The 20,117-nt window shown below is 40.9% G+C and overlaps 1 protein-coding gene across 13 annotated transcripts in view; it reads left to right on the top strand.

The window, feature by feature from the left end:
- Positions 1-20,117, top strand: part of Rnf38 (ring finger protein 38) — a 109,261-nt gene that overhangs the window by 65,929 nt on the left and 23,215 nt on the right. The window contains exons 1-4 of one of the 13 annotated variants that reach the window (XM_021159933.2): positions 3,392-3,840; positions 12,026-12,073; positions 15,924-16,024; positions 18,584-18,777. In XM_021159933.2, coding sequence (XP_021015592.1) covers positions 18,671-18,777 — 107 coding nt within the window. In that variant the 5' untranslated portion in view covers positions 3,392-3,840; positions 12,026-12,073; positions 15,924-16,024; positions 18,584-18,670. The other 12 variants (XM_021159937.2, XM_021159936.2, XM_021159939.2 and 9 more) reach the window with 12 other exon arrangements.

Raw genomic sequence — 20,117 nt, 5'->3', positions numbered from 1 at the left:
CCTTTAATCCCAGCACTCAGGAGGCAGGGGCAGGTAGATTTCTGAGTTCGAGGCCAGCCTGGTCTACAAAGTGAGTTCCAGGACAGCCAGGGCTATACAGAGAAACCCTGTCTCGAAAAACCTAAATAAATAAAGGCTAAGAATCTAAAAAAATTTTAATTCCATGGATAGGTTGCTAGTCAATGAATTTTTCCAAATGTCTGAAGAAAGTATAACAGCGGTCCTACAGTCCTTCATTTGTTTCTAGAGCACAGGAGGGTGTGGGAGAGATTGATATTTTCTAAGACTAACAGAAATATTTGTAATAAAACCTGATGTAGGCATTAAATGGGAAATTATACAAGGACAAACAAATAAATGTCCTAAAGAATATAAGTAGACCAAACCCATCAGTATTTAAAAAGAACAATCATAAGACCTAAATGGGGGCTGGTGAGATGGCTCAGTGGTAAGAGCACCTGACTGCTCTTCCGAAGGTCTGGAGTTCAAATCCCAGCAACCACATGGTGGCTCACAACCATCCATAACGAGATCTGACTCCCTCTTCCTGAGTGTCTGAAGACAGCTACAGTGTACTTACATATAAATAAATAAATCTTAAAAAAAAAAAAGACCTAAATGGACTTAATGGTTCAATAGCCAAAATCTAACTAATACAGTTTATATATTAACTAAAAAATATGATAGGAAAAGAAAATTTTGGTACAATTAAACCACCATTTAATGCACTTTCAGCAAGTTAGAAATAGAAGACTCTCCTTAAATGATTTCACTCCCTGAAATACCCGAAAAATACCCTGAACACTCCATACTCAAATGACCACAGTTGTCTAGTGGAGATTTGATAGGAAAAACAAGGTTGTCCCGTAGCTGTCTCCCTCTGACTGGGGTGTACTTACCAGGTGGTGCAGAAGGACAGTTAAGTGGCAAGAATATGATGGCAAGAAAAAAAATAGTAGTTTTGTTATTTTCAGCTGAATATAAAGAATTTAAACAGGATTTTTTTTATTTTAAAAAGCCTGAAGGGTTGAGATTAACTATTATAATAACTGAGTTAGAAAAGTCAATTGGAACAAACTTAAGAACTGAGATGTAAGATAATTACAGAACATTGTGAAGCATGATTAAAAAAAAAAAAAAAACTTCAGAGCAAATAAAAGGCTTCACCCTGCTCAGGTGCTGGAAGATTTGGCATTATTCAACTAACACTGCCTTTTCATCTCCAGATTCAGTGAAGTCCCAATTAAAATCCTAGTTGTTCTTTTTCTTTAGAATTACTAAAACTTTTTTATTGAAATTCAAAAGACAAGAGTGGACAAGATTTCTGAACCCAGAAATACAATCTGTGAGGATGATAAAGAACATTTTTCTTTTTGAGACTGTCTTGTACACAACCCAGGCTGGACCAGAATCCTTAATCTGCCTGCCCTTAGCATCTCAAATGCTGGGATCAGAGACATGTGCTACAATACAGCTGGCCAAGAAAGCCAATTTGATGACTACCTCACCAAATCATATTCTAGCACAAGTGCTAGAAATATCTCTTAGAAAATTTCCTTAATGATCTCTGTAAAGGAAGTAGATAGGCAGGTGTTGGAGATCCCACTCAAGGCCTTTGAACATGTTAGATGTTTGTTCTGGCACCTGAGTTTCACATAACTTAGATAACAACAGATGAACACCAAACCTTTAGCTATTATAGTTAAAAACTTCAAGGTGGAGAAAATTAATGGTGTGTTAGTAATGTCCCAATAAAGATAGAAAAACTTGATGGCATAAGGAGGAGAATAGTTAGAGCCAAATCATTGAGAAAATGAAACCGGATACAGAATTGGAGTGCTGTGAATTTTCTTTGTGGTCAGATCGGAACTTTTTTATGCTTCCTTTTTGACGTTGGGTGTCTACTTTAGTGGAGGTTTGTGATGACTGCTCTTCCTCCTTTGTATTAGAAGGGTAGGGGCCCTGGGCTGACCTCAGTTACAACTACCAGATACATTTGAAGTCCACTTTCACACTTCCCCATTTCTGATCTAATAAAGGACTTCAAGAAGACAGTCACAGTTTTCACCTGACAAGAAAACCACTTCTAAAGGACAGCCTTTAAGTCCTCAAAAAGCTCTTGCCACAGCAACTTTTCCTTCAGGTGCTGGATATGCAGCTTTAAAAATGTTAGTTCACTAGTATTACATACACTTCCAGTGCTATACTACATGGATACTTTCTGGTATCCATGGTATAGCTCTGATACCTTCTGGGCTGTGCAGATGTAGAAAATTCTCATTACAGAAAGTGTGTGTGTGTGTGTGTGTGTGTGTGTGTGTGTGTGCTTAAAGCTTTTCAACAGGGCTTTCTGCCATTGTGGAAAAAGACAGCAAGCAAAGCTTTAGCTGAAACTACTGTTGAACAACTACTAAGACATAATTTCAGCCCCGCCACGTTCGATTGTCAGTTGTCTTGTGAAAAGCATGCCCTCTCACTGTTTTTATCTGTATCAGACTTGTGGGCTAAGAAAGCATTTAGAAGTTGGGTGTAATGGTACATGCCTTTAATCCCAGCACACTAGAGAAAGGGGCAAATGGATCTCTGTGAGTTCAAGGCCAGCCTGGTCTAAGAGTGAGTTGGGGTGGGGAGGCAAAGAAAAGAGAAAGCTACATAATGGGGGTGAAGAACTGGGGTGAGGGAATACTTCACAGGGGCCTACTATCTCTTTCCAGCTTCCCTTTGTATTAGAATTAATTATACAAGGATTGCTAGAACTTTGCTTCAGCAGTTGCTAAGCACCTGAAATAGTGAGCCTTGGAGTTAGTCACAATAGAGCAGTGGTGCTCGCGCTGGTACTGGTTGACAGATGTACATAATTATATGGTGTTATTCCTAAACAATGTATATGATCCAAAAAGATCCTGAAACATTTTAGTGTTTTCTTACCCGAGGCCACTGAAACTCAGAGAAGGAAGAAGGGAAGGGTTAAGCCCTCTAGAGGTTTGATTGCTTTCCCTTTTCTGTCCTTTTACCCCACCCCTTCCTGCTTATTCTTAGCCTCCTCCTACACCCACCTTCTTTCTTCCACTCTAGGTTTTTAGACCGGATTTTGATACAGTAGACCAGGTGGACCTAAAACTCCCATTCGTCCTCTTTCTCAGCTTTCCCAGGGTTTGAGCCCGCCATGCCCAGCTCAGTCTGAGTTTTCTGTTCACCGATCCTTTAACTTTTAATAAACTTTTAAAGAAACGTCTATTTTCTATCTACTTAAAAAGCCTACTTTTCCATAATTTCCAACGGTATTGAACAATTCTTTTCCTTGTATTTACTGAGCCAATATAGGGTTTATGTTCTCTATTGGATCTTCACCCCAATAGTGAGCTGAGGCTTCATTTAGTATTCGAACTTAACTTCCTATCTCAGCAAAGTCACAGAATCTGTCACCGTCGTCCTGAGGGTTGGACAAGTTAGATACAAGCCTGCTTGTTTTGTTTTGAAACCACGTGTCTACATCAGTAAAAGTTCCTGCTTCTTAGGTCATGTAAATACATACTATATTGTGAGGTTTACTGCTCTACTGCTGAGTTTTAGAGTTGCTGACGGGAGCGGGAGCTGCCGCCGGGTTAGGCACTCCCTGCGTTGGGAGACGCTGCCCCACCTCCCCACCTTCGCCGCCCGAGCTAGCCGAACGAGTGAGCTGGGCGGGGCTGCGCAGGGGCGCTGCGCACGGGCTCTGTTGCCGGAACTGGCCCGAGCGGCCTGGACGTGCGCGGCCCCGCCCCCGCGGGTGGAAACAAAGGGGGCTCCGAGCGGGGGAAGAGGCGGAGCTCCTAGGCGATCCTGCGCTTGGCTGGCTAGGTTTGTGCGGGCGAGGGGAGGGGAGAGGAGGGGAGGGGAGGGGCGGGCGTCCGGAACTCAGAGGTGGGAGGCTCTCGAGTTCTGCGGTTCGAAGCGTAGCGCTCGGAGTATCGCCTGCGCGCGCAGCGCAATTCACTGCGCCGGCGCGGCCCGCGCGGGTCCGCGAGCGCTGACAAGGGGTGCAGTGGGGTGGGCTGGGGCGGGGCCCCTCGTGCGGCTGGCGGGCGTGCCTCCGGAGGCCGGGGCGGTTGGGACGGCGGGCGGAAAAGATGGGGCTTCCCAGGCGCTAGCCGGCTCCTTCGGCGCAGGGCGTGGAGCCGTGGTTTTCAGGAGAGGCGCGTGTGATGGTGCCAAGAGGAAGGAAGCGCCGTGACAGCGCCTCAGTCGGAACCCGGGTTCCGAGGGCAAGGACGACCGGGGACGGCGGCCCTGGCGAGCTGGCCGCCGGCGGGGCGAGCAGTCACAATAGGAGGCGGCGGCCCGGCCCGGAGCGGTGGGAGCAGCCCCGCAGGGCGGAGCCTCCCCTCGCAGGTACTGGCGGCGACGGCCGTTGGCTCCCGCGCGAGGGCGGTACTGGCCGCGGGAGGTTGGGAGCCGGCGGGCCGCGCTCGGCGGACGTTTCCCGGCAGCCTGGCGCTCTTTGTTCCCGCGGCGGCAGGGAGCCGGCCCGCCCCTGCCTGGACGAGACGCAGGTGAAGTGATGATGTCACTTGGGAGAACTCAGAACCCGGTTGGAGGGGTCCTCTCTCGCGGCCTTCTACCTCCGCGGGTTTCTGGACGGGCTTCGTTTTGTTCTCAGTGGATGGAAGTTCTTCCTTTCAGGGCTGAAGAATGAGAGAGGTTGGTTTTTGAAGCAGGAGTTTTTCGGGTTACCGAAAGCCAACGAGAACTAAGTTGTTTTTTTTTCCCTATGTATGATCCAATGAGGACAACGCTTTTGTGTTGGAGGATATTCAGTAAAAGTTGAACGTGCTAATTCTTTTTCCATAGAGTTGAATACTTCGTTGGGTAGCGATTTCTTTCTTCATACGAGGTGGATATTGAAATGTATTCAGCGCTCATACATGACTCTTGGAATTCTTAAGTCTGCCGAATACTGCCTGTTTTGCAGATACTATTGTAGAAACATTTACTTATCAAAGTTTCTTTAACTAGCATACATAATCTTTGTAACCAGGATTTAAGGAATTCCAATTACATTTGAATCATAGTCGAAAAATAAACTGTGGTTCATTTTGGGGAACACTGTCTAATGGCGAAATCCAACTTACTTGAAAAATGACAAGATCAAACGTGTTGGGTTTCTTGCGGAAATAAGTAACACTCAAAGATGACAATTTTGAGTAGGAATTGTCCTCTTGAGATAGTTTTTTAGTTTAGAAACATACCAGTATATATGTATTTTGCCTTTAGAAAGCCTGCTTATCCTAAGCCTGTTCATTGTAAGGTTCTACTTTAAAGTCAATTCTGTGGTTTATGTAGGAGTAAGAACTACTTATTCTACAAGCTCTGGAGGACTTAGAGGATAGATAGTATCAGGCTCTGCTCTAACAGATCTTGGCCTCACACTCTCTCTAAGTTAAGAAAGAATTGTATTTAAATCCTCTGATCCTTCCACCAGTGGTGTATTCCATTCCAAAAGGTAGTTGGCTGTGTTTCTACGCTTGTTAAAGTTTATGCCCATTTTGATTCTTTTAAAAATGTTTTTAACATTAAATATGTTTGGACAACTTGCCCTATTTGGTTGGGTGCCTCTGCCTCATGTGTTCTGGAGGTTGATAAGTCTCCAGCTTTGCCGCAAGCACCTTCACCTGCTGAGCCATTTCATCGGGCCTTATCCTTTACTAAGTTGGTAAATATTAATCTAGGTATGTATAAATTCTTTTCTTTACTAGAGCAATCTGATTTTTGACAAAGATTAGAACAAATCTACATCTAAGGGAGTCTGTAAGCATCATAACGGAGAATATAGATCTATTGTCTCTCTTTGCCCCAGCATTAGATAAGTCTTTTAGTTAACACTGCCAGGCACTGTGATTATATTTTTACTTAGCTTAATGTGGGTGAGAAGTCTTCAAAATAAATATCTCCAAAATGCTTAGATACTTGAGCAGGGTAGAAAGGCTGGTCAAGATGCTTATCTTTAGTTCTGCTTGTATTTCGTGCTGCCATTAGTGTGGAGCACTGTTTGGTAATCTCTCTTACTGGAAAGGTAGGTAGTTCTTGATTAGTCTTGTTTGTTGCATGGTGTCTTTGGTGCTGTTTACAAATTTTCTGCTTGTTTTTCAGTTAGGTGCATATATGAATATAACTTTGCTTCATTTCATAGATTGCTTTCAGTTTTCTCTGCAGGGAACATAAGCATTGCAGTATTAACTTGTACATACAGTTCTGGTTCTATCCCACCTATCAGAAGATATTAAATACCTATTATGACATTGGCTAAAGGAACAAAATGATTGAATTCTTTGTAGTAAATGAAAGAGAAATTTAAACAAATGAAGTACAGGGGTGATGTACACAGTCTCATTTCCTCCCAATTTGTCTGTCTATACTACTTAGTTGTGTCTCTCTCCTTACCATTGTGCTATGGAACTCTGGACTGGGGAAAGGAGAGGGAGCAAGTAGTCTTTAGTTGTTTTTTACCAACTTTGGTTTTGAGTGATTCCCAAAAGACATAGATCTACTTAGTTTGTCTTAAATCAAGAATGGGAATAAGTTTTACTTAGCACCCCCATGTTTACCCCAATTAGTGTCTAGTGGCTTCTCAAAACTGGCACACACAGTGCTGAGAGGTCGGAGGACAGCCTTAGGTATTCATTCATACCTAAGAGACAGGATCTCTTGCACACTGCTGTACACACAAGGATAATGGCTGGTGAATTTCATGGAGTCTCCTGTCTGTTGCTCGGTTTACCACAGGAGCACTGGGATGCATTACTATTCTTCCTGACTTTATATGGATTCTGGGGATTGGACCTCAAGTCCTCATGCTTGTGAGCCAAGCAAATTATCCTGAGCCATCTCTCCAGCACTCCAAGTTTTATTAGCCTGTTTAATTGTAAGCAGATTCATAATAAACTTGTGACATAATCCAGAAAAGCTGACTGTTGTATCATTCAATTAGTTTGGGAGATTTATTTTCTCAATGAGTAGAGTATATTACACTTCTAGGTAATCGTAACAGCACTAAACACAGATTATGGTTTTTGAACTAAAATTTATCTCAGATTTATGGCACATATTTAGTCATACTTTTCTTCTAAACTTGTTTATTGAGACAAGATCTCTTACAGACCAGATTGGCCTCATTTCCTGTGTAGCTGGTGTTGACTTTGAATTTCTGGCTCTCCAGAGTTCTAGAATTACAGTTTTGTGCTGCCATACTACAACTGTGTTGGAACATTTACGGGTTTACAGGATTTTGACCTCTTTTGCTGCAGAGCACATACTTTTTTTGGTTTTTCGAGACAGGGTTTCTCTGTATAGCCCTGGCTGTCCTGGAACTCACTTTGTAGACCAGGCTGGCCTCGAACTCAGAAATCCTCCTGCCTCTGCCTCCCGAGTGCTGGGATTAAAGGCGTGCGCCACCACGCCCAGCGAGCACATACTTTAGATTCAATGGTTTTGTGATTTTGCTTCTTATCAAACAATTTATTACATTTATTTCCAATTTGGTGGAACTGGGGGAACCACTGTGTTAAATTAAGTCAGGCAAATATCACATGCTTTCTCTGGTGAGAGACAAGGAACAAAGAGTGGGGGACATGTAAGACAGGAAGGCGGGCATAAAGGATAACATACATGAATAGAAGAAATGTCACAAATTTGATTATATCAATCTATAATAAAGAAAATTGTTGACAGGAGTTCAGAAAAATCCACCAAGGAATAAAAAGTGATTAAGCAAAGAAATTACTGATAAAAATTGTAAATTTAAACATTTACATTTATCTTATGTGTTTGCCTCACCTGTGCCAGGGGTACATGTGGATCCTAGGGATTGAAGTCAGGTTTCAGGCAACATAATTTGTAAACAGTACACTATTGCATACTATCCTGGAAGTTGTGGTGTACATCCTTAATACCTAGGAGTTTGAGGCAGGATGCTTGTGAGTTTAAGGGCATCCTCTGTCTTAAAAACAGACAAAAAAGCTGGCACAGAAGACTGTTAAATCTCTCCATTTTTATGGAAAAAAAAACTAAATATAGTAGAAAGCTGCCAATAGAAACCATTTTAGAAGGAACAGTGTTTCCTTAAATCCTATTAGCACAATAGTGCAACTGTGCTAATCTCTTAAGACAAGGATTAAATTATTATTGATGTTATTAGCTGCCCAGAGAAGGGCCAAATTAAACAAAGTATCATAAACTACTAATGCCCTGATGCTTGAAAGGCATATGTAAACATTAATCTTACTTTCCAGCTACACTGGGTGAGTTTGCCATCTAGTTACCTGTAAACAAACACTAAAAAAGAAGTTCTGAGGTTACAGATTTCCTCTTCGGTGTGCTGCTGTGGCAATTAGAAGCTGCATCCTGAGCTCAGGCTTCAATTAACAAGTATCTCTAGTGCTCAATATTTGCAGGCTAGAGACTCACACAAGTGAATCAGCTTAGGAGTGTGGTAAAACTTTAGCCCAATCAAGGAAGAATCAGTGAAATTATGCCTAACAAGTTTATTTTTAATTAACTGAAAGCATGCTTACATTTTGAATTACAGACTAATGGTCAAACTAGTGGTAAAGAACAGCGTTACTTTTAAAACTGTTTAAACTCCAAGGTGAACTAAGATTTAAGGTCCTCTTTGGTCTTTCTGAAGTGCATGCCTTTTTAATCAGTTCAGTTAAACCTGTACAGTGTGTACAGATCATAGAGACTGTCCTGGTTTGCTTCCTGTTGGTGTGACAAACAGTTACCAAAAGCAACCTTGGGAAAAAGAGTTTATGTCACTTCTATATAGCTCAGAATCCATCATAAAGGGAAGTTAGGGCAGGAACAGAAGTAGAGGCTACTTACACTGCTTAGACTGTCTTGCCCAACCCGCTTTCTAATGCAGTCCAGGACCACTTGCCCAGGGATGGCCTGCTTGATCGTCATGGGCCTGGCCCTTCCACATCAGTCATTAATCCAGAAAATGCCTTATAGATAGGTGTAGGTGTGTGCATGTGTGTGTTTATATAATTTGTTTTATTTATTTCAAATGGCGTCTCACTGTGTAGCTCTGACTAGCCTGGAACTCACTATGTAGATGGAGCATGCTAGTCTTGAACACTAAGAGATCTCCCTACTGGGAATAAAAGTGTGTGCCACCATACCCTGCCTATATGCCAGTTTGAAGGTACATTTTAAATTTTCTCTATTGAGGTTCCCTCCCTAGATGAGACCAGGAGCTTGTATCAGGTTGACAGAACTAATCAACACAGGGTTCAGTTCATCTCCTGACATGAAATTAGCCATTATCAGTTGAGATTTTGTTCCAATTAAAAAAAAAATTGTGGAGAGGGGGTTCTGAGAATTCAAATCCAAGGGCTTGTGCATGTTAGATAAGTGCCCTACCATTGAGTGATATCCAAGCCCTATAAAAATATCTTAGTTTATGCTTCCGTAAAGAAAGTTTGAGTCCTGAACATTTCATTTTAGTTGTGTAAATTCAGATGTAGTATGTTACATTTGTCTTTAGAGATAAATGGAGTTTCTGACAGAAGAAAACTATTGTGGATAGAGAAGATATACTTAAAAGCTCCTAGTGTGACAAGAGCCAAGGGTGCCAGGGGTTTGTTGTTTGTTTTTACTCATAATGATGGAACATTTTCCAAAGATCAGAGAGTGAAGAATAAAGCAGACTCTTGATTTCTGTTCTGCTAGCCAGGTGCTTGTACTTGAGATTTGTAAAACTGACCACGATTGTGGATGGTAAATGACTTGCTTAAAACACAGTACAGGGCCAGAGAGAGCGCTCAGCAGTTAAGAACACTGGCTGCATCTAATCAGTTCAGGGTAGACCACGCCCTCTCTGGCCTCCAGGGGCACCTGGTGCACATGTGGTGCATGATACAAAGTGCATGATTTAAAAAGTGAAAATCACTACAGATTTCACTTATGTGAAAATAAGAAACCACCCAAGAGAATTGCAGGTAGAGTACTAATTAGAAGAAGGAATAGCTCATTTGGAGAGAGTTTTTTGTGACATTCCTTGCTGAATGAAGATCAAGAATGGCAAATATACCTCTAATCTATTTTGGGTTGGTTTTATTGTTTTGAGAAAGGACTTACTATGTAAGCTGGCCTAGAACGTTCAGTTCAGCCGTCCTCTGGAGTGCTCTGGTCAGAGGCACAAGCTACTTGCAGGGCTGAATGGACTTTTTCGCTATGCTGGGAATCAAATGTACCTTTTATTTTCTTATTAATTCAGTTATGCTCCAGTATTTCCTGCTTTCTAGTGCGTAAATATCATACTGTTGGTTGCTTGCATCCATTCTGTCCTGCATGTGGAGGTCATAAGACAAACTTTGGGGAGTAAATTCTCTCTCTCTACCCACTGTGTGGGTTTCAGGAATCTAATCCAGGTCATCAGACTTGGTGACAAGCCCTTTTACCTACTGAACCATCTTGTTGTTTTAATTAAAATAAGGTCATTGGGATTTTTATTTTTTAATCTTTATAGCTTAGTTCTTTAACATGTATATAACTCTTAGCTCAGCTCTTAGAAAACAGTAAATATTCTTCACTGTTCTTCACATACTCATAAGTGTAAAGAGTGCACATTATGTTTGCAATACAGAGATAAACTATAGTTTATATCCAAAATAATACTGTGTAGTAAATAACAAGTATTCCTCTTTATTAACCTCTGAGGGGTGGTAGTAGGTCTTTGGCAGTATTTTTGTTCTTACCATGTTTATGAGGTTTATACCACATTGACAACAAAGTTACAGATGGACCAGAGATGATCAAAGCATGGCAGTACTACAGCATTCACTTTTATGATGTCCTTAATTTCCTCTCTAGCATCTCCTCTACTATCTGCCATTCTGAGAACTGTGTTTTCTTACTCTCCTGCTCCCTTCCGGCTCTCAGAGCAGAGCACTCCATGTCAGAGTCATCAGAAACTTGCTAAACAGCGATTGACTTGGTTCTTTTTCTTTCCTTTCCACCTTCCCCTCCTTTTTTGCTAGCATATACCTGTTAGAAGGTAGGAAACCACGCCCTTTTCCTGTTTAGTGCCTGTTACCAAGGAGACCCTTAAATTTAAGACTGAGAGAAAAAAACTGTAAAAGCACGGTGTTAAGCACGTTTTATTTTATTTTATCTTATTTTTTTGTATGTGTGAGCATAAACAAGTCTTTAAACTTGGAGTCCCCGAGGAAAATTTCACTGTCACACATAGTGAAGAGTGTTGTTCATGGTTTTAAATTGCTACAGACTTACACAAATGTAAGGAGATTTAAACTGCAGTCTAGATTTTTACATTACAGTTGTTTACTTTCAGACTTAGAAGTTTGTCTTCATTTCCTTAGCAGAGCCTTTAGTTTTGTGTTGTTTCCTTTATTTTGCTTTTTTTTTTTGTTTTAGGATTTTTTTTTTTTTTTTTTTTTTTTTTTTTTTTTATCTTGAGACAAGATCATGATTTCTAGCCCAGGTTAGCTTAGAACTTGGGATGTTTTTGCCTCAGCCTCCCTAGTACTGAATAAATGTAGCTAAAGTTTATTGGATGGACTGGAGAGGCCATCCTTAGTTAAACATAACATTTGTATATGAAGTACAGTCTTTCAGCTGATAGTATAGAACTTTTACCATAAGTATTGTCAAGTCTTTTTTCAGCAAGGTCACTAAAAGTACATTGAGAAAAAATACAGTGTAGGCAGACATTCATCACTCTACTTAAGTGTTTTTACTTCAGGTCTTAGCCTGAAGTCTGTCTTTAGGGGTTACTATTACTAGGTATTTGGGGAACAAGAACTTGAGTTCCCCAAGCTGTGATATTTTTTTATCTCAAACCTTTTTGTATGAGAAGGTCCATTGCTAGAGACAGTCCGTGCAGCCTGTCTATTTTGTGTTTAGAGTTCCTCTTGCCCTGCTGACAGAGCTATCACACTGGAAACCTCAGCTGTCCTTCATAGGCTTGTTCTCCATGTCAGTATGGCCAGCATGAACTATCCTTTCTTCTCCCTCTTTTTCCCAGATATCTCCCGGGGCCAATTCAGCACCTCTACCTGGCCATCCTAACAAGGTGATTGGTGAAAGGGTGAGACTTGAGAGCCTGTTCCCTCTCCTCCCAAGTGATCAGAACACTACCATTCAAGAGGATGCTCACTTCAAAGCTTTCTTCCAGGTTCTTACATGTTTACCCTTTCCCTACACAGGGCTGAAAGTCAGACACATGCTAGCTTGTTTCTAGGAAGGCTTAACAAGCTTGTGAGTATCCTCTTCCTTTCTGTTGTGTGTGGAAATTAACACTCTTCTCAGAGACTTCTTGAAGGTAACTCTGAGCTTTTCTGAAGAATCTCTTCTCTTGAGCTACTGTTCATTATTTTGCTACTTAATACTCTGTTTTTTTTTTAAATCTTTTATGTCTTAATCATTTGTTCTAACCATTCAGTTTCTGTAGGAAGATAGAAGATAGTAAAATATGTAGGGTGTAGGAAAGGATAAATGAAAGCGTCTGTTTTAAGCCATCACTGCTTGCTTAGTGCCCAGAACATATGGTGTTTCCTTTCTGTACTTCCTAGCACCTATACATAAAAACTTGATTTAAAGAAATTATATATAAGATGAAAATGAGTACTGATACATTAAAACCATCTTTGGGTTATTAAAACATTGCTCGGATTTGCTCATACAAATCACTGGCTGTTGAACTTTGACTATTTAAAGAGAAATGCTTACGGTTGGCATGTGCTGTGAATATCTGCAGGTGATCCAGGACTCTTTAGTCTGGTATTCCTTTTAGAATTTGCGCTGGATTCTCTGTTATGTGTGTATTGTGTTACTGTTTTTAAATCTCAGAGTAAGCTAGGCATCTTGTTTTAAGTAAGGAAATAGGCTTTTAAAAGTTCAAAGTACACACTTCCATCCAATTTATTTGTAGAGCAAGGGCCTCATCTGATTTTAGCTGTGTTGTGTTTACTATATCACACTACCTTTAGATATTCATATTTCTGTAAATTTATTTGTAAGTATTTAGCACAACATAACTGTTTCAGGAGGCATAGTTGTTTGTAAATTGTGTGGCACATTGACTACTGGGTTGTTGTTGTTTGTTTTTTTGTTTGTTTGTTTGTTTTCCTGAGACAGGGTTTCTCTGTGTAGCCCTGGCTGTCCTGGAACTCACTNCCTGCCTCTGCCTCCCAAGTGCTGGGATTAAAGGTTTGCGCCACCACTGCCTGGCTGATTACTATTTTGATTACAGCATTGAGTGCACATAGAAGCTCAGTATAGTTAGGTGACTGATGCTTAAGAAATTTAAAGCCAGGGTTAGCAGCAAGTGCCTCTAATTCCAGCACTCTTGCGCCTGAAGGAGGCAGATTTCTGCAAGATCAACCTATTCTACATATTGTTCTGGGACTGCCAAGGCTATGTATATATATAGAGAGAGACCTCCCCCCCCCCCAAAAAAAAAAAAAAGAAACAAAACTGGAAGGAAAGAAAGGAAGGACAAGAAAGAAACTTTAAGGCTGGATATTATGTCACGTACCTTTGTTTGGGAGGCAGAGACAGGCAGATCTATTGAGTTTAAGGCCAGCCTGGTCTACATAGTTAGTTTCAGGCCAGCCAGGACTATCCTGTATCCAAAAAAATAAATAAATAATTTTTTAAATTGCTAAACAATACATTTAACTACAGACACTAATAAATACTTCTCATTTTCTGTGTTCTCCATATTCTTTTGAAGGTTTCAGGAATGAATATTAACTTTTAACTTAGTAATTACAAGTGCAATAGACTAAACCCTTGTTTTAAAAATAAAGTTAAAAGTTAGATCTAATTGTACTTGGCGTTTTCCTGTTTTGCTTTTTTTTCCTCCAAAGCTGTTGGCAGTTGAATTGAGATCTTTGCCCATGTTAGTCATGTGCTACACCCTCTAACTAGTCATATCGTATGCTCTAATCCCTGGGGTTTATTGAAAGTAAGAAGTATTTTAATTTTGTTTATAGTGTTAATTTAGTCTTACTCTACCTTTAGAACAAGGCTTTCTACTGTATTCTTTAGGGGAGAGCCAGAGAGTTTTCTCTACTCATTTACTGCCCTGGATAAGAAAGCAGGTGGATCTTAAGAAGTCCTGAGAAATACTGATACACTGGCTAATTCTCTGTCAGAAAGAGCGTCATTTGTTAGTTTCACCTGTGCCTCTCCTCTTCAAAAACCTGGTGTGATGTAGACATTACTCAGCATTGCTCAGTGGTAAAGAGCACTTCCTGTTCTTACCATGAAGAGTGGAGTTTGCATCCCAGTTCCCACTAAGACAGCTCACAAATGTTTGTAATTCCAGCTATAAGGAATCTGAAATCCACAGACACATGTAATGAATAAAAATAAAACCTTATTACTACATGAGAAGGAGATTCCCAGAAAGCCATCCCCTTAGTCTAGCCTCCTGACGTTGGCTTTCCATAGGTACCTTTTACTTTGCCTTCTTTCTAAATATTTTTAAATGATTGTGTGCACGTGTGTGGGCATGTATATGTGTGTGCGCGCCCCTGGAGCTAGAACCTGGGCAATAGACCCTGTGAGCCACCTATATGAATAATAGGCTCCAAGAGCAGTATGTGCTCTTAAATGTCAAGCCATCTCTCCTGCCATTTATTCATCTAATTTGCTTACAAACTTACTTACTTATTTGTTGGGTTGTTTTTTTTTTTTTTTAAATAATAATTTGTTAAAATTTTGAGCCAAGGACTTGCTATGTTCAGCTGGTATTAACAGGTCTCTGCTGCCAGGCTCAACCTTTTTTTTTGTTGTTGTTTTTCCTCCTTTCTCAAAACATCCTCTGTTTCCTAGGTGAGGTTTCCATTTTCCAAGAACTCAGCTCCCCTGTAGCTTTCCTTTAGGCATAAAATAACTTTTTATTGTAAACATGGAGTTGGACATATGGCTCATTATTAGGACAGTCGTGGCAGAGAAAGTATTGTTCTTTGTCCTTACTCTTGTTTCTGATAGTTTTCACTAGCGAAGAGACAAGGCAGCTAGGTTGGCAGGGCCCCCAAAGATCCTTTGCCGTCCTAACCCAACCATACCTCCCTGCCTAAAGTGATTCTGGGTCTCAGACCCAGCTCGTAAGCTTGTAAGGCAAACACTTTACTATATATATTGGACTATATCCAATTAGTAAATAGATTCTTCCCAATGTTGTGACCCTTAATTTCACTGCTACTTCTTAACTGTAATTTTGCTATTAGGAATCATAATGTGAATATCTGGAAGCCAACCCCTGTGAATGGTTGATGGACCCCCACAGGTTGAGAACCTCTGCCCTAGCCTATCACCAGTGTTAGTGAACAAAAGCTTTTGTCATTTATGACCTTTGGTGACCAGTTGTGTCACTCTGTTAAGTATTTGTGCTTTGTTCTTGTTTTCCTAGTGTTGGTGAGAGGTCAACCTTCTTGTACCTTGTCTTTTGAGATAGGGTCTCACTGGCCTGGACCTTCTCATAGTAGATTACACTGGCTGGCCAAGCACTCTGTTGTCTGTCCCCCAATGCTGGGATTAGCTTTGCTTTTTATGGGCTTTTTGTGGAGAGAGCTCTGTAGACTCCCATTTTGAGTTATGGTTCATCATGGCAGTTGGGATGGGAGGCAGTGGGGTGTCACCATGCCACCTCCTTCCTACCCCCCATTCAAAAAGCAGAGTTGCTCAACTTCCTTCCTTGGTTCAGTCCAAAACCCCAGGCATTGTATTAAGAATTGATCTTCTTGCCTCAGTTAACCTTACCTAGAAACTTCTCAGACATGCTCATGGGCGTGGCTCTACCCCATCGTGTTAGTTTAGATGAACCTTTATACCTCTCAACATAAGCCAGTTCCTTCCTTCTTTGGGAATGTAGTCCTCGAAAAGTTGAGTGATTTTTTTTTTTTTTTTTAAAGCCAGGCACGTTTTAGTCATCAGATAGAAGCTGGAACCTGCTACACACCCACCTGCCTCTTTCCACCCTTGATTCCCAGTCTGCACCACTCTGGATAGTAAGGTAGTAGCTGTAGGTTTTAACATTTTACACACTTAAATTGTCAACATCTGGTAGGTTGAAAACTTAGCCCAACGTTACAGAAAAGAATTCCCCCCTGAGAATTCAAAACAAATTTTTTTCGAAAAGACAGGCCCATCTAATAATTCAGTCGTTTTCTGAGTTTGGTTCTAGTAGCACCAAGTGTCACTGGGAATCATACATCAGAAGTAGCAATTCGTATTAGGTAGGTGGGGCACACCTTTTTAATTCCAGTGTTTAGAAGGTAGAAGTGGGTAGATCTCAAGGCCGGGCTGGGCTACTTAGACACTGTCTTCAAAAACAAAAAGTATGTAATAGAATACAACATAAACCTGCCTGTAATCCCACACTCAGAAAAGGGAGGAGGAGGATTAGAAGTTCAGTCATTCTTCCCTATAGAGCAAGTTGGAGGCTTGTCTGGGCAGTTACTTGGAAGTAATTTTCTTGCTTTTCTGTATGTACATGATATATGTACATACGTGTGCATGTGTGCTGGTGCTCTTAAAGTTTGGGGATTCTCATTATAAAGCCTGGCTTTCTTATTAAAGAAATTAAAAACAAGTATATTTAAATAATACCATTAAGAGAATATAGGTTAGGTCATATTTTGCTAAATCATTTTGAAATATCAAATGTAACCATTTAGGTGTGGTTTTTTTTTTTGTTTTGTTTTGTTTTTGTTTTTGTTTTTGTTTTTTTTGAGACAGGGTTTCTCTGTGTAGCCCTGGCTGTCCTGGAACTCACTCTGTAGACCAGGCTGGCCTCTGAACTCAGAAACCCGCCTGCCTCTGCCTCCCAAGTGCTGGGATTAAAGGCGTGCGCCACCATGCCTGGCTTTTTTTTTTTTTTTAATTTAAGAGAACGGGTCTGTCTCATGTAGCATAAACTGGCCTTGAACTCACTATGTTAACCAAGGATGACCTCAGATTACCAATCTTCTGGCCTTTCTCTCCCAAGTTCTGGAATTATACTCTAGGTTCAGCTCCATTTATCAGTTTGCTTTGTTACTAAAATCAATTGTTTTCTGTGCTTGTCTTTTTAAAAATAGGACATTGTTGGAGCTAGAAAGGTGGCTTACCTGGTCAAAGCACTTGTTGGTTTTGCATTGGACTGAGGTTCGGTTTCTAGCCCCTGTATGGCTGATAACCATTTGTAGCTCTAGTTCCAGAGGATCTGATGTCCTCCCAGTCTTCAGAGGCACTGGATACACATGGTGCACAGACATGCAGGCATAACACCAAGCATAAAATAAAAATAAATGTGAAGCTATTGAGTGTGTTCACGACAAATATCAGTTATTTTGTAAATCAATTAAAAGTCTTCTAATGACTAATAATTAAAACTTGGGGGGGGGGTGTAGATTAGGTAGTATAGAAATAGGAACAGTCTTTCCAACAAAATGTAGCCTGTCAGATTTTCAGTTAATTTGGGATTTTTGCAGTTTTGATGAGATTTAATTGGAAATCAAATTGGTTGGGGAATCCTGGAGTTAATAGCAGTTACATGGTTGTATAGATTTTATAGCTATGAAGCTTATATTGTGACCTTTGAAGATTGGATGATGCTCCTGAAGTGCTATGACATTCAAAAGAGAATTGTTGACTTTACTTTATATAAGATTTATTTTGTCAATGTAACCATCACTGAAGAAATAACTGCCCAGACAACAAGAATGGTAGAGTTGTGTGGTTAGCATCCAAGGTCAGGGCCTACTCAGGAAAGGAGGGCCTCTTCCTAACCAAACTTATCACTAGCTAAAGGATGTGCGGATGGATAGCTTATAGCATAGTGGCAGTTTCCAGGTGGGCTAGGATTTCTAGAAGGTCAGGCACTAGATAGGAGTTAGCTGTTTGTTTGTTTGTTTTTTGGTTTTTCGAGACAGGGTTTCCCTGTGTAGCCCTGGCTGTCCTGGAACTCACTTTGTAGACCAGGCTGGCCTCGAACTCAGAAATCCGCCTGCCTCTGCCTCCCGAGTGCTGGGATTNCTGGCTGTCCTGGAACTCACTTTGTAGACCAGGCTGGCCTCGAACTCAGAAATCCGCCTGCCTCTGCCTCCCGAGTGCTGGGATTAAAGGCGTGCGCCGCCACACCCGGCTGTTTGTTTGTTTTTTAAAGATAAATTTTATTTATATGAGTACACTGTCGCTGTCTTTGGACACACCAGAAGAGGGCATCAGATCCCTTTTCAGATGGTTGTGAGCCACCATGTGGTTGCTGGGAATTGAACTCGGGACCTCTGAAAGAGCAGTCAGTGCTCTTAACCACTGAGCCATCTCCAGTCCCCGTTTGTTTCTTATATGTCATGTCATCTAATGTGGTTTTTCCAAACAGTTCAATTTTTATATGTATATTTACTGTCCAACCCCCTTTTCTCTACCCCTGCCTCTACATTTCTAAATTTAGGATTTAAATTTGGATTGCTAGTACAATGTATATCTTTTGTTTTTTTAATGAGAAATGCATTTTTTTTACTTATTGCATATGAAGTAATGTAAAATCCTTATGGGTTAATTCAGTCGATCCTTTTTGTTGCATTGGCAGAGTGAAGATAGTCCAAGTCCTAAGAGACAGCGCCTCTCTCATTCAGTCTTTGATTATACATCAGCATCACCAGCTCCCTCACCACCAATGCGACCATGGGAGATGACATCAAATAGGCAGCCCCCTTCAGTTCGACCAAATCAACATCACTTCTCAGGGGAGCGCTGTAACACACCTGCACGCAACAGAAGAAGGTTCGTTGGTCACTGTTTGTTTCTTTACTTCCACTGGTGGGTTTGGGAATAGTTTTTAGTGTCAGAAAGCATATTTTTGTGGATATTTGATAAATATGTCTGTACCTGCACATTATGTATATTCATGCATAAAAATTACAAGTTATTTAGGTTTCTATCTTAAGTTATAAGGAATTGATTAAGTGCCTTATTAATAAGTGAAGAAACTGAAAGAGACTAAGTGAATCTTGGCCATTATATATAAATTCAGCTGCCTTATGATTTAGAATGGATTATGAAGCTGGAATATATCTTAAAGGTAGATTATTTGCCTCATATCCATAAAGTCCTGTGTGGGCATAATGTTACTGTACACTGTTGTAATTATCTTGCATTATTTAAGTGCTGACTTTTCTGCCCCCAAGTTTGGTTGCAGTCAGGACGTGTCATCTGGCATCGTAATGCTTATTCTAAGACTTTCCTGGCTCACTGTTGTGTAAACACTGCTCCCCACTTAGTCTCTGATTTGTCAACAAAAGCTGATCAACCAATGTCTGAGCAGGGGAGAGAACAGAGCTGGACTTCTGATTGGGGGGGGGGGCATTTCACATCAAGGAGGGTTGGGGAGACACATGAAAACGCATCTGAGGCAGTACTAAAATGCAAGTATCGTGGAGGCTTTGGCTGGGAGGTAGCAAGGCTGGCTAGAGCATTAGAATAGATTAATAACTGCTTAGATATTATGCTGTAAAGCTTGGTTAAATAAATCTTACAGTCTCTGTCTCATTTATTTGGGAGCTAGCTGAGACAAAGAAAAATAGTTCACTTTTCAAATTTTTATAACAGTCCTGAGTTCAGTATCCCCAACATGCCCCTCTTCTTATGGGCTAGTCTACAGTCCTGACAATTGAAAAATGTGTTCTCTACCTTATAACTATCAGAACGTATTAAAGCTTAGAGATGCCCTACGTCTGCCCTTCCAGCCTTTTCATCCTTAAGAGCTGCGTTTCTCACAGACTGGCGGAAAGTTCATCTGTGAAAGCAGTGTGGCACTTGCCCTTCCTCCTAGAGGAGTTCATTCCTTCCTCAGTTCATTGGCCAGAGATCACTTTATTTCAAGCAAATCAGTGTGAGTTGAGGTTCCTGCTTGCATGTATGCAATAATAGTAATCAGAAGAATAAATAACTTAGGGAATTTTGGGACTAAATGGTTTTGTGCCTCTACAAAAGAACTCATGTAGTGAAGCTTTAACTTCCATTATGATTATCACTGGAGGTGGGACTTCTAAGGAAGCTGTTGAGTTTGAGTAAGGTGTGAGGACGGGGCCCTTATCTAATAGAATTTGTGTTTCTGTAAGGAG

This window comes from Mus caroli, chromosome 4 (assembly GCF_900094665.2).
Source record: "Mus caroli chromosome 4, CAROLI_EIJ_v1.1, whole genome shotgun sequence".
Classification (NCBI taxonomy): Eukaryota; Metazoa; Chordata; class Mammalia; order Rodentia; family Muridae; genus Mus; species Mus caroli.
This window is presented reverse-complemented; position numbering and strand designations above follow the sequence as displayed.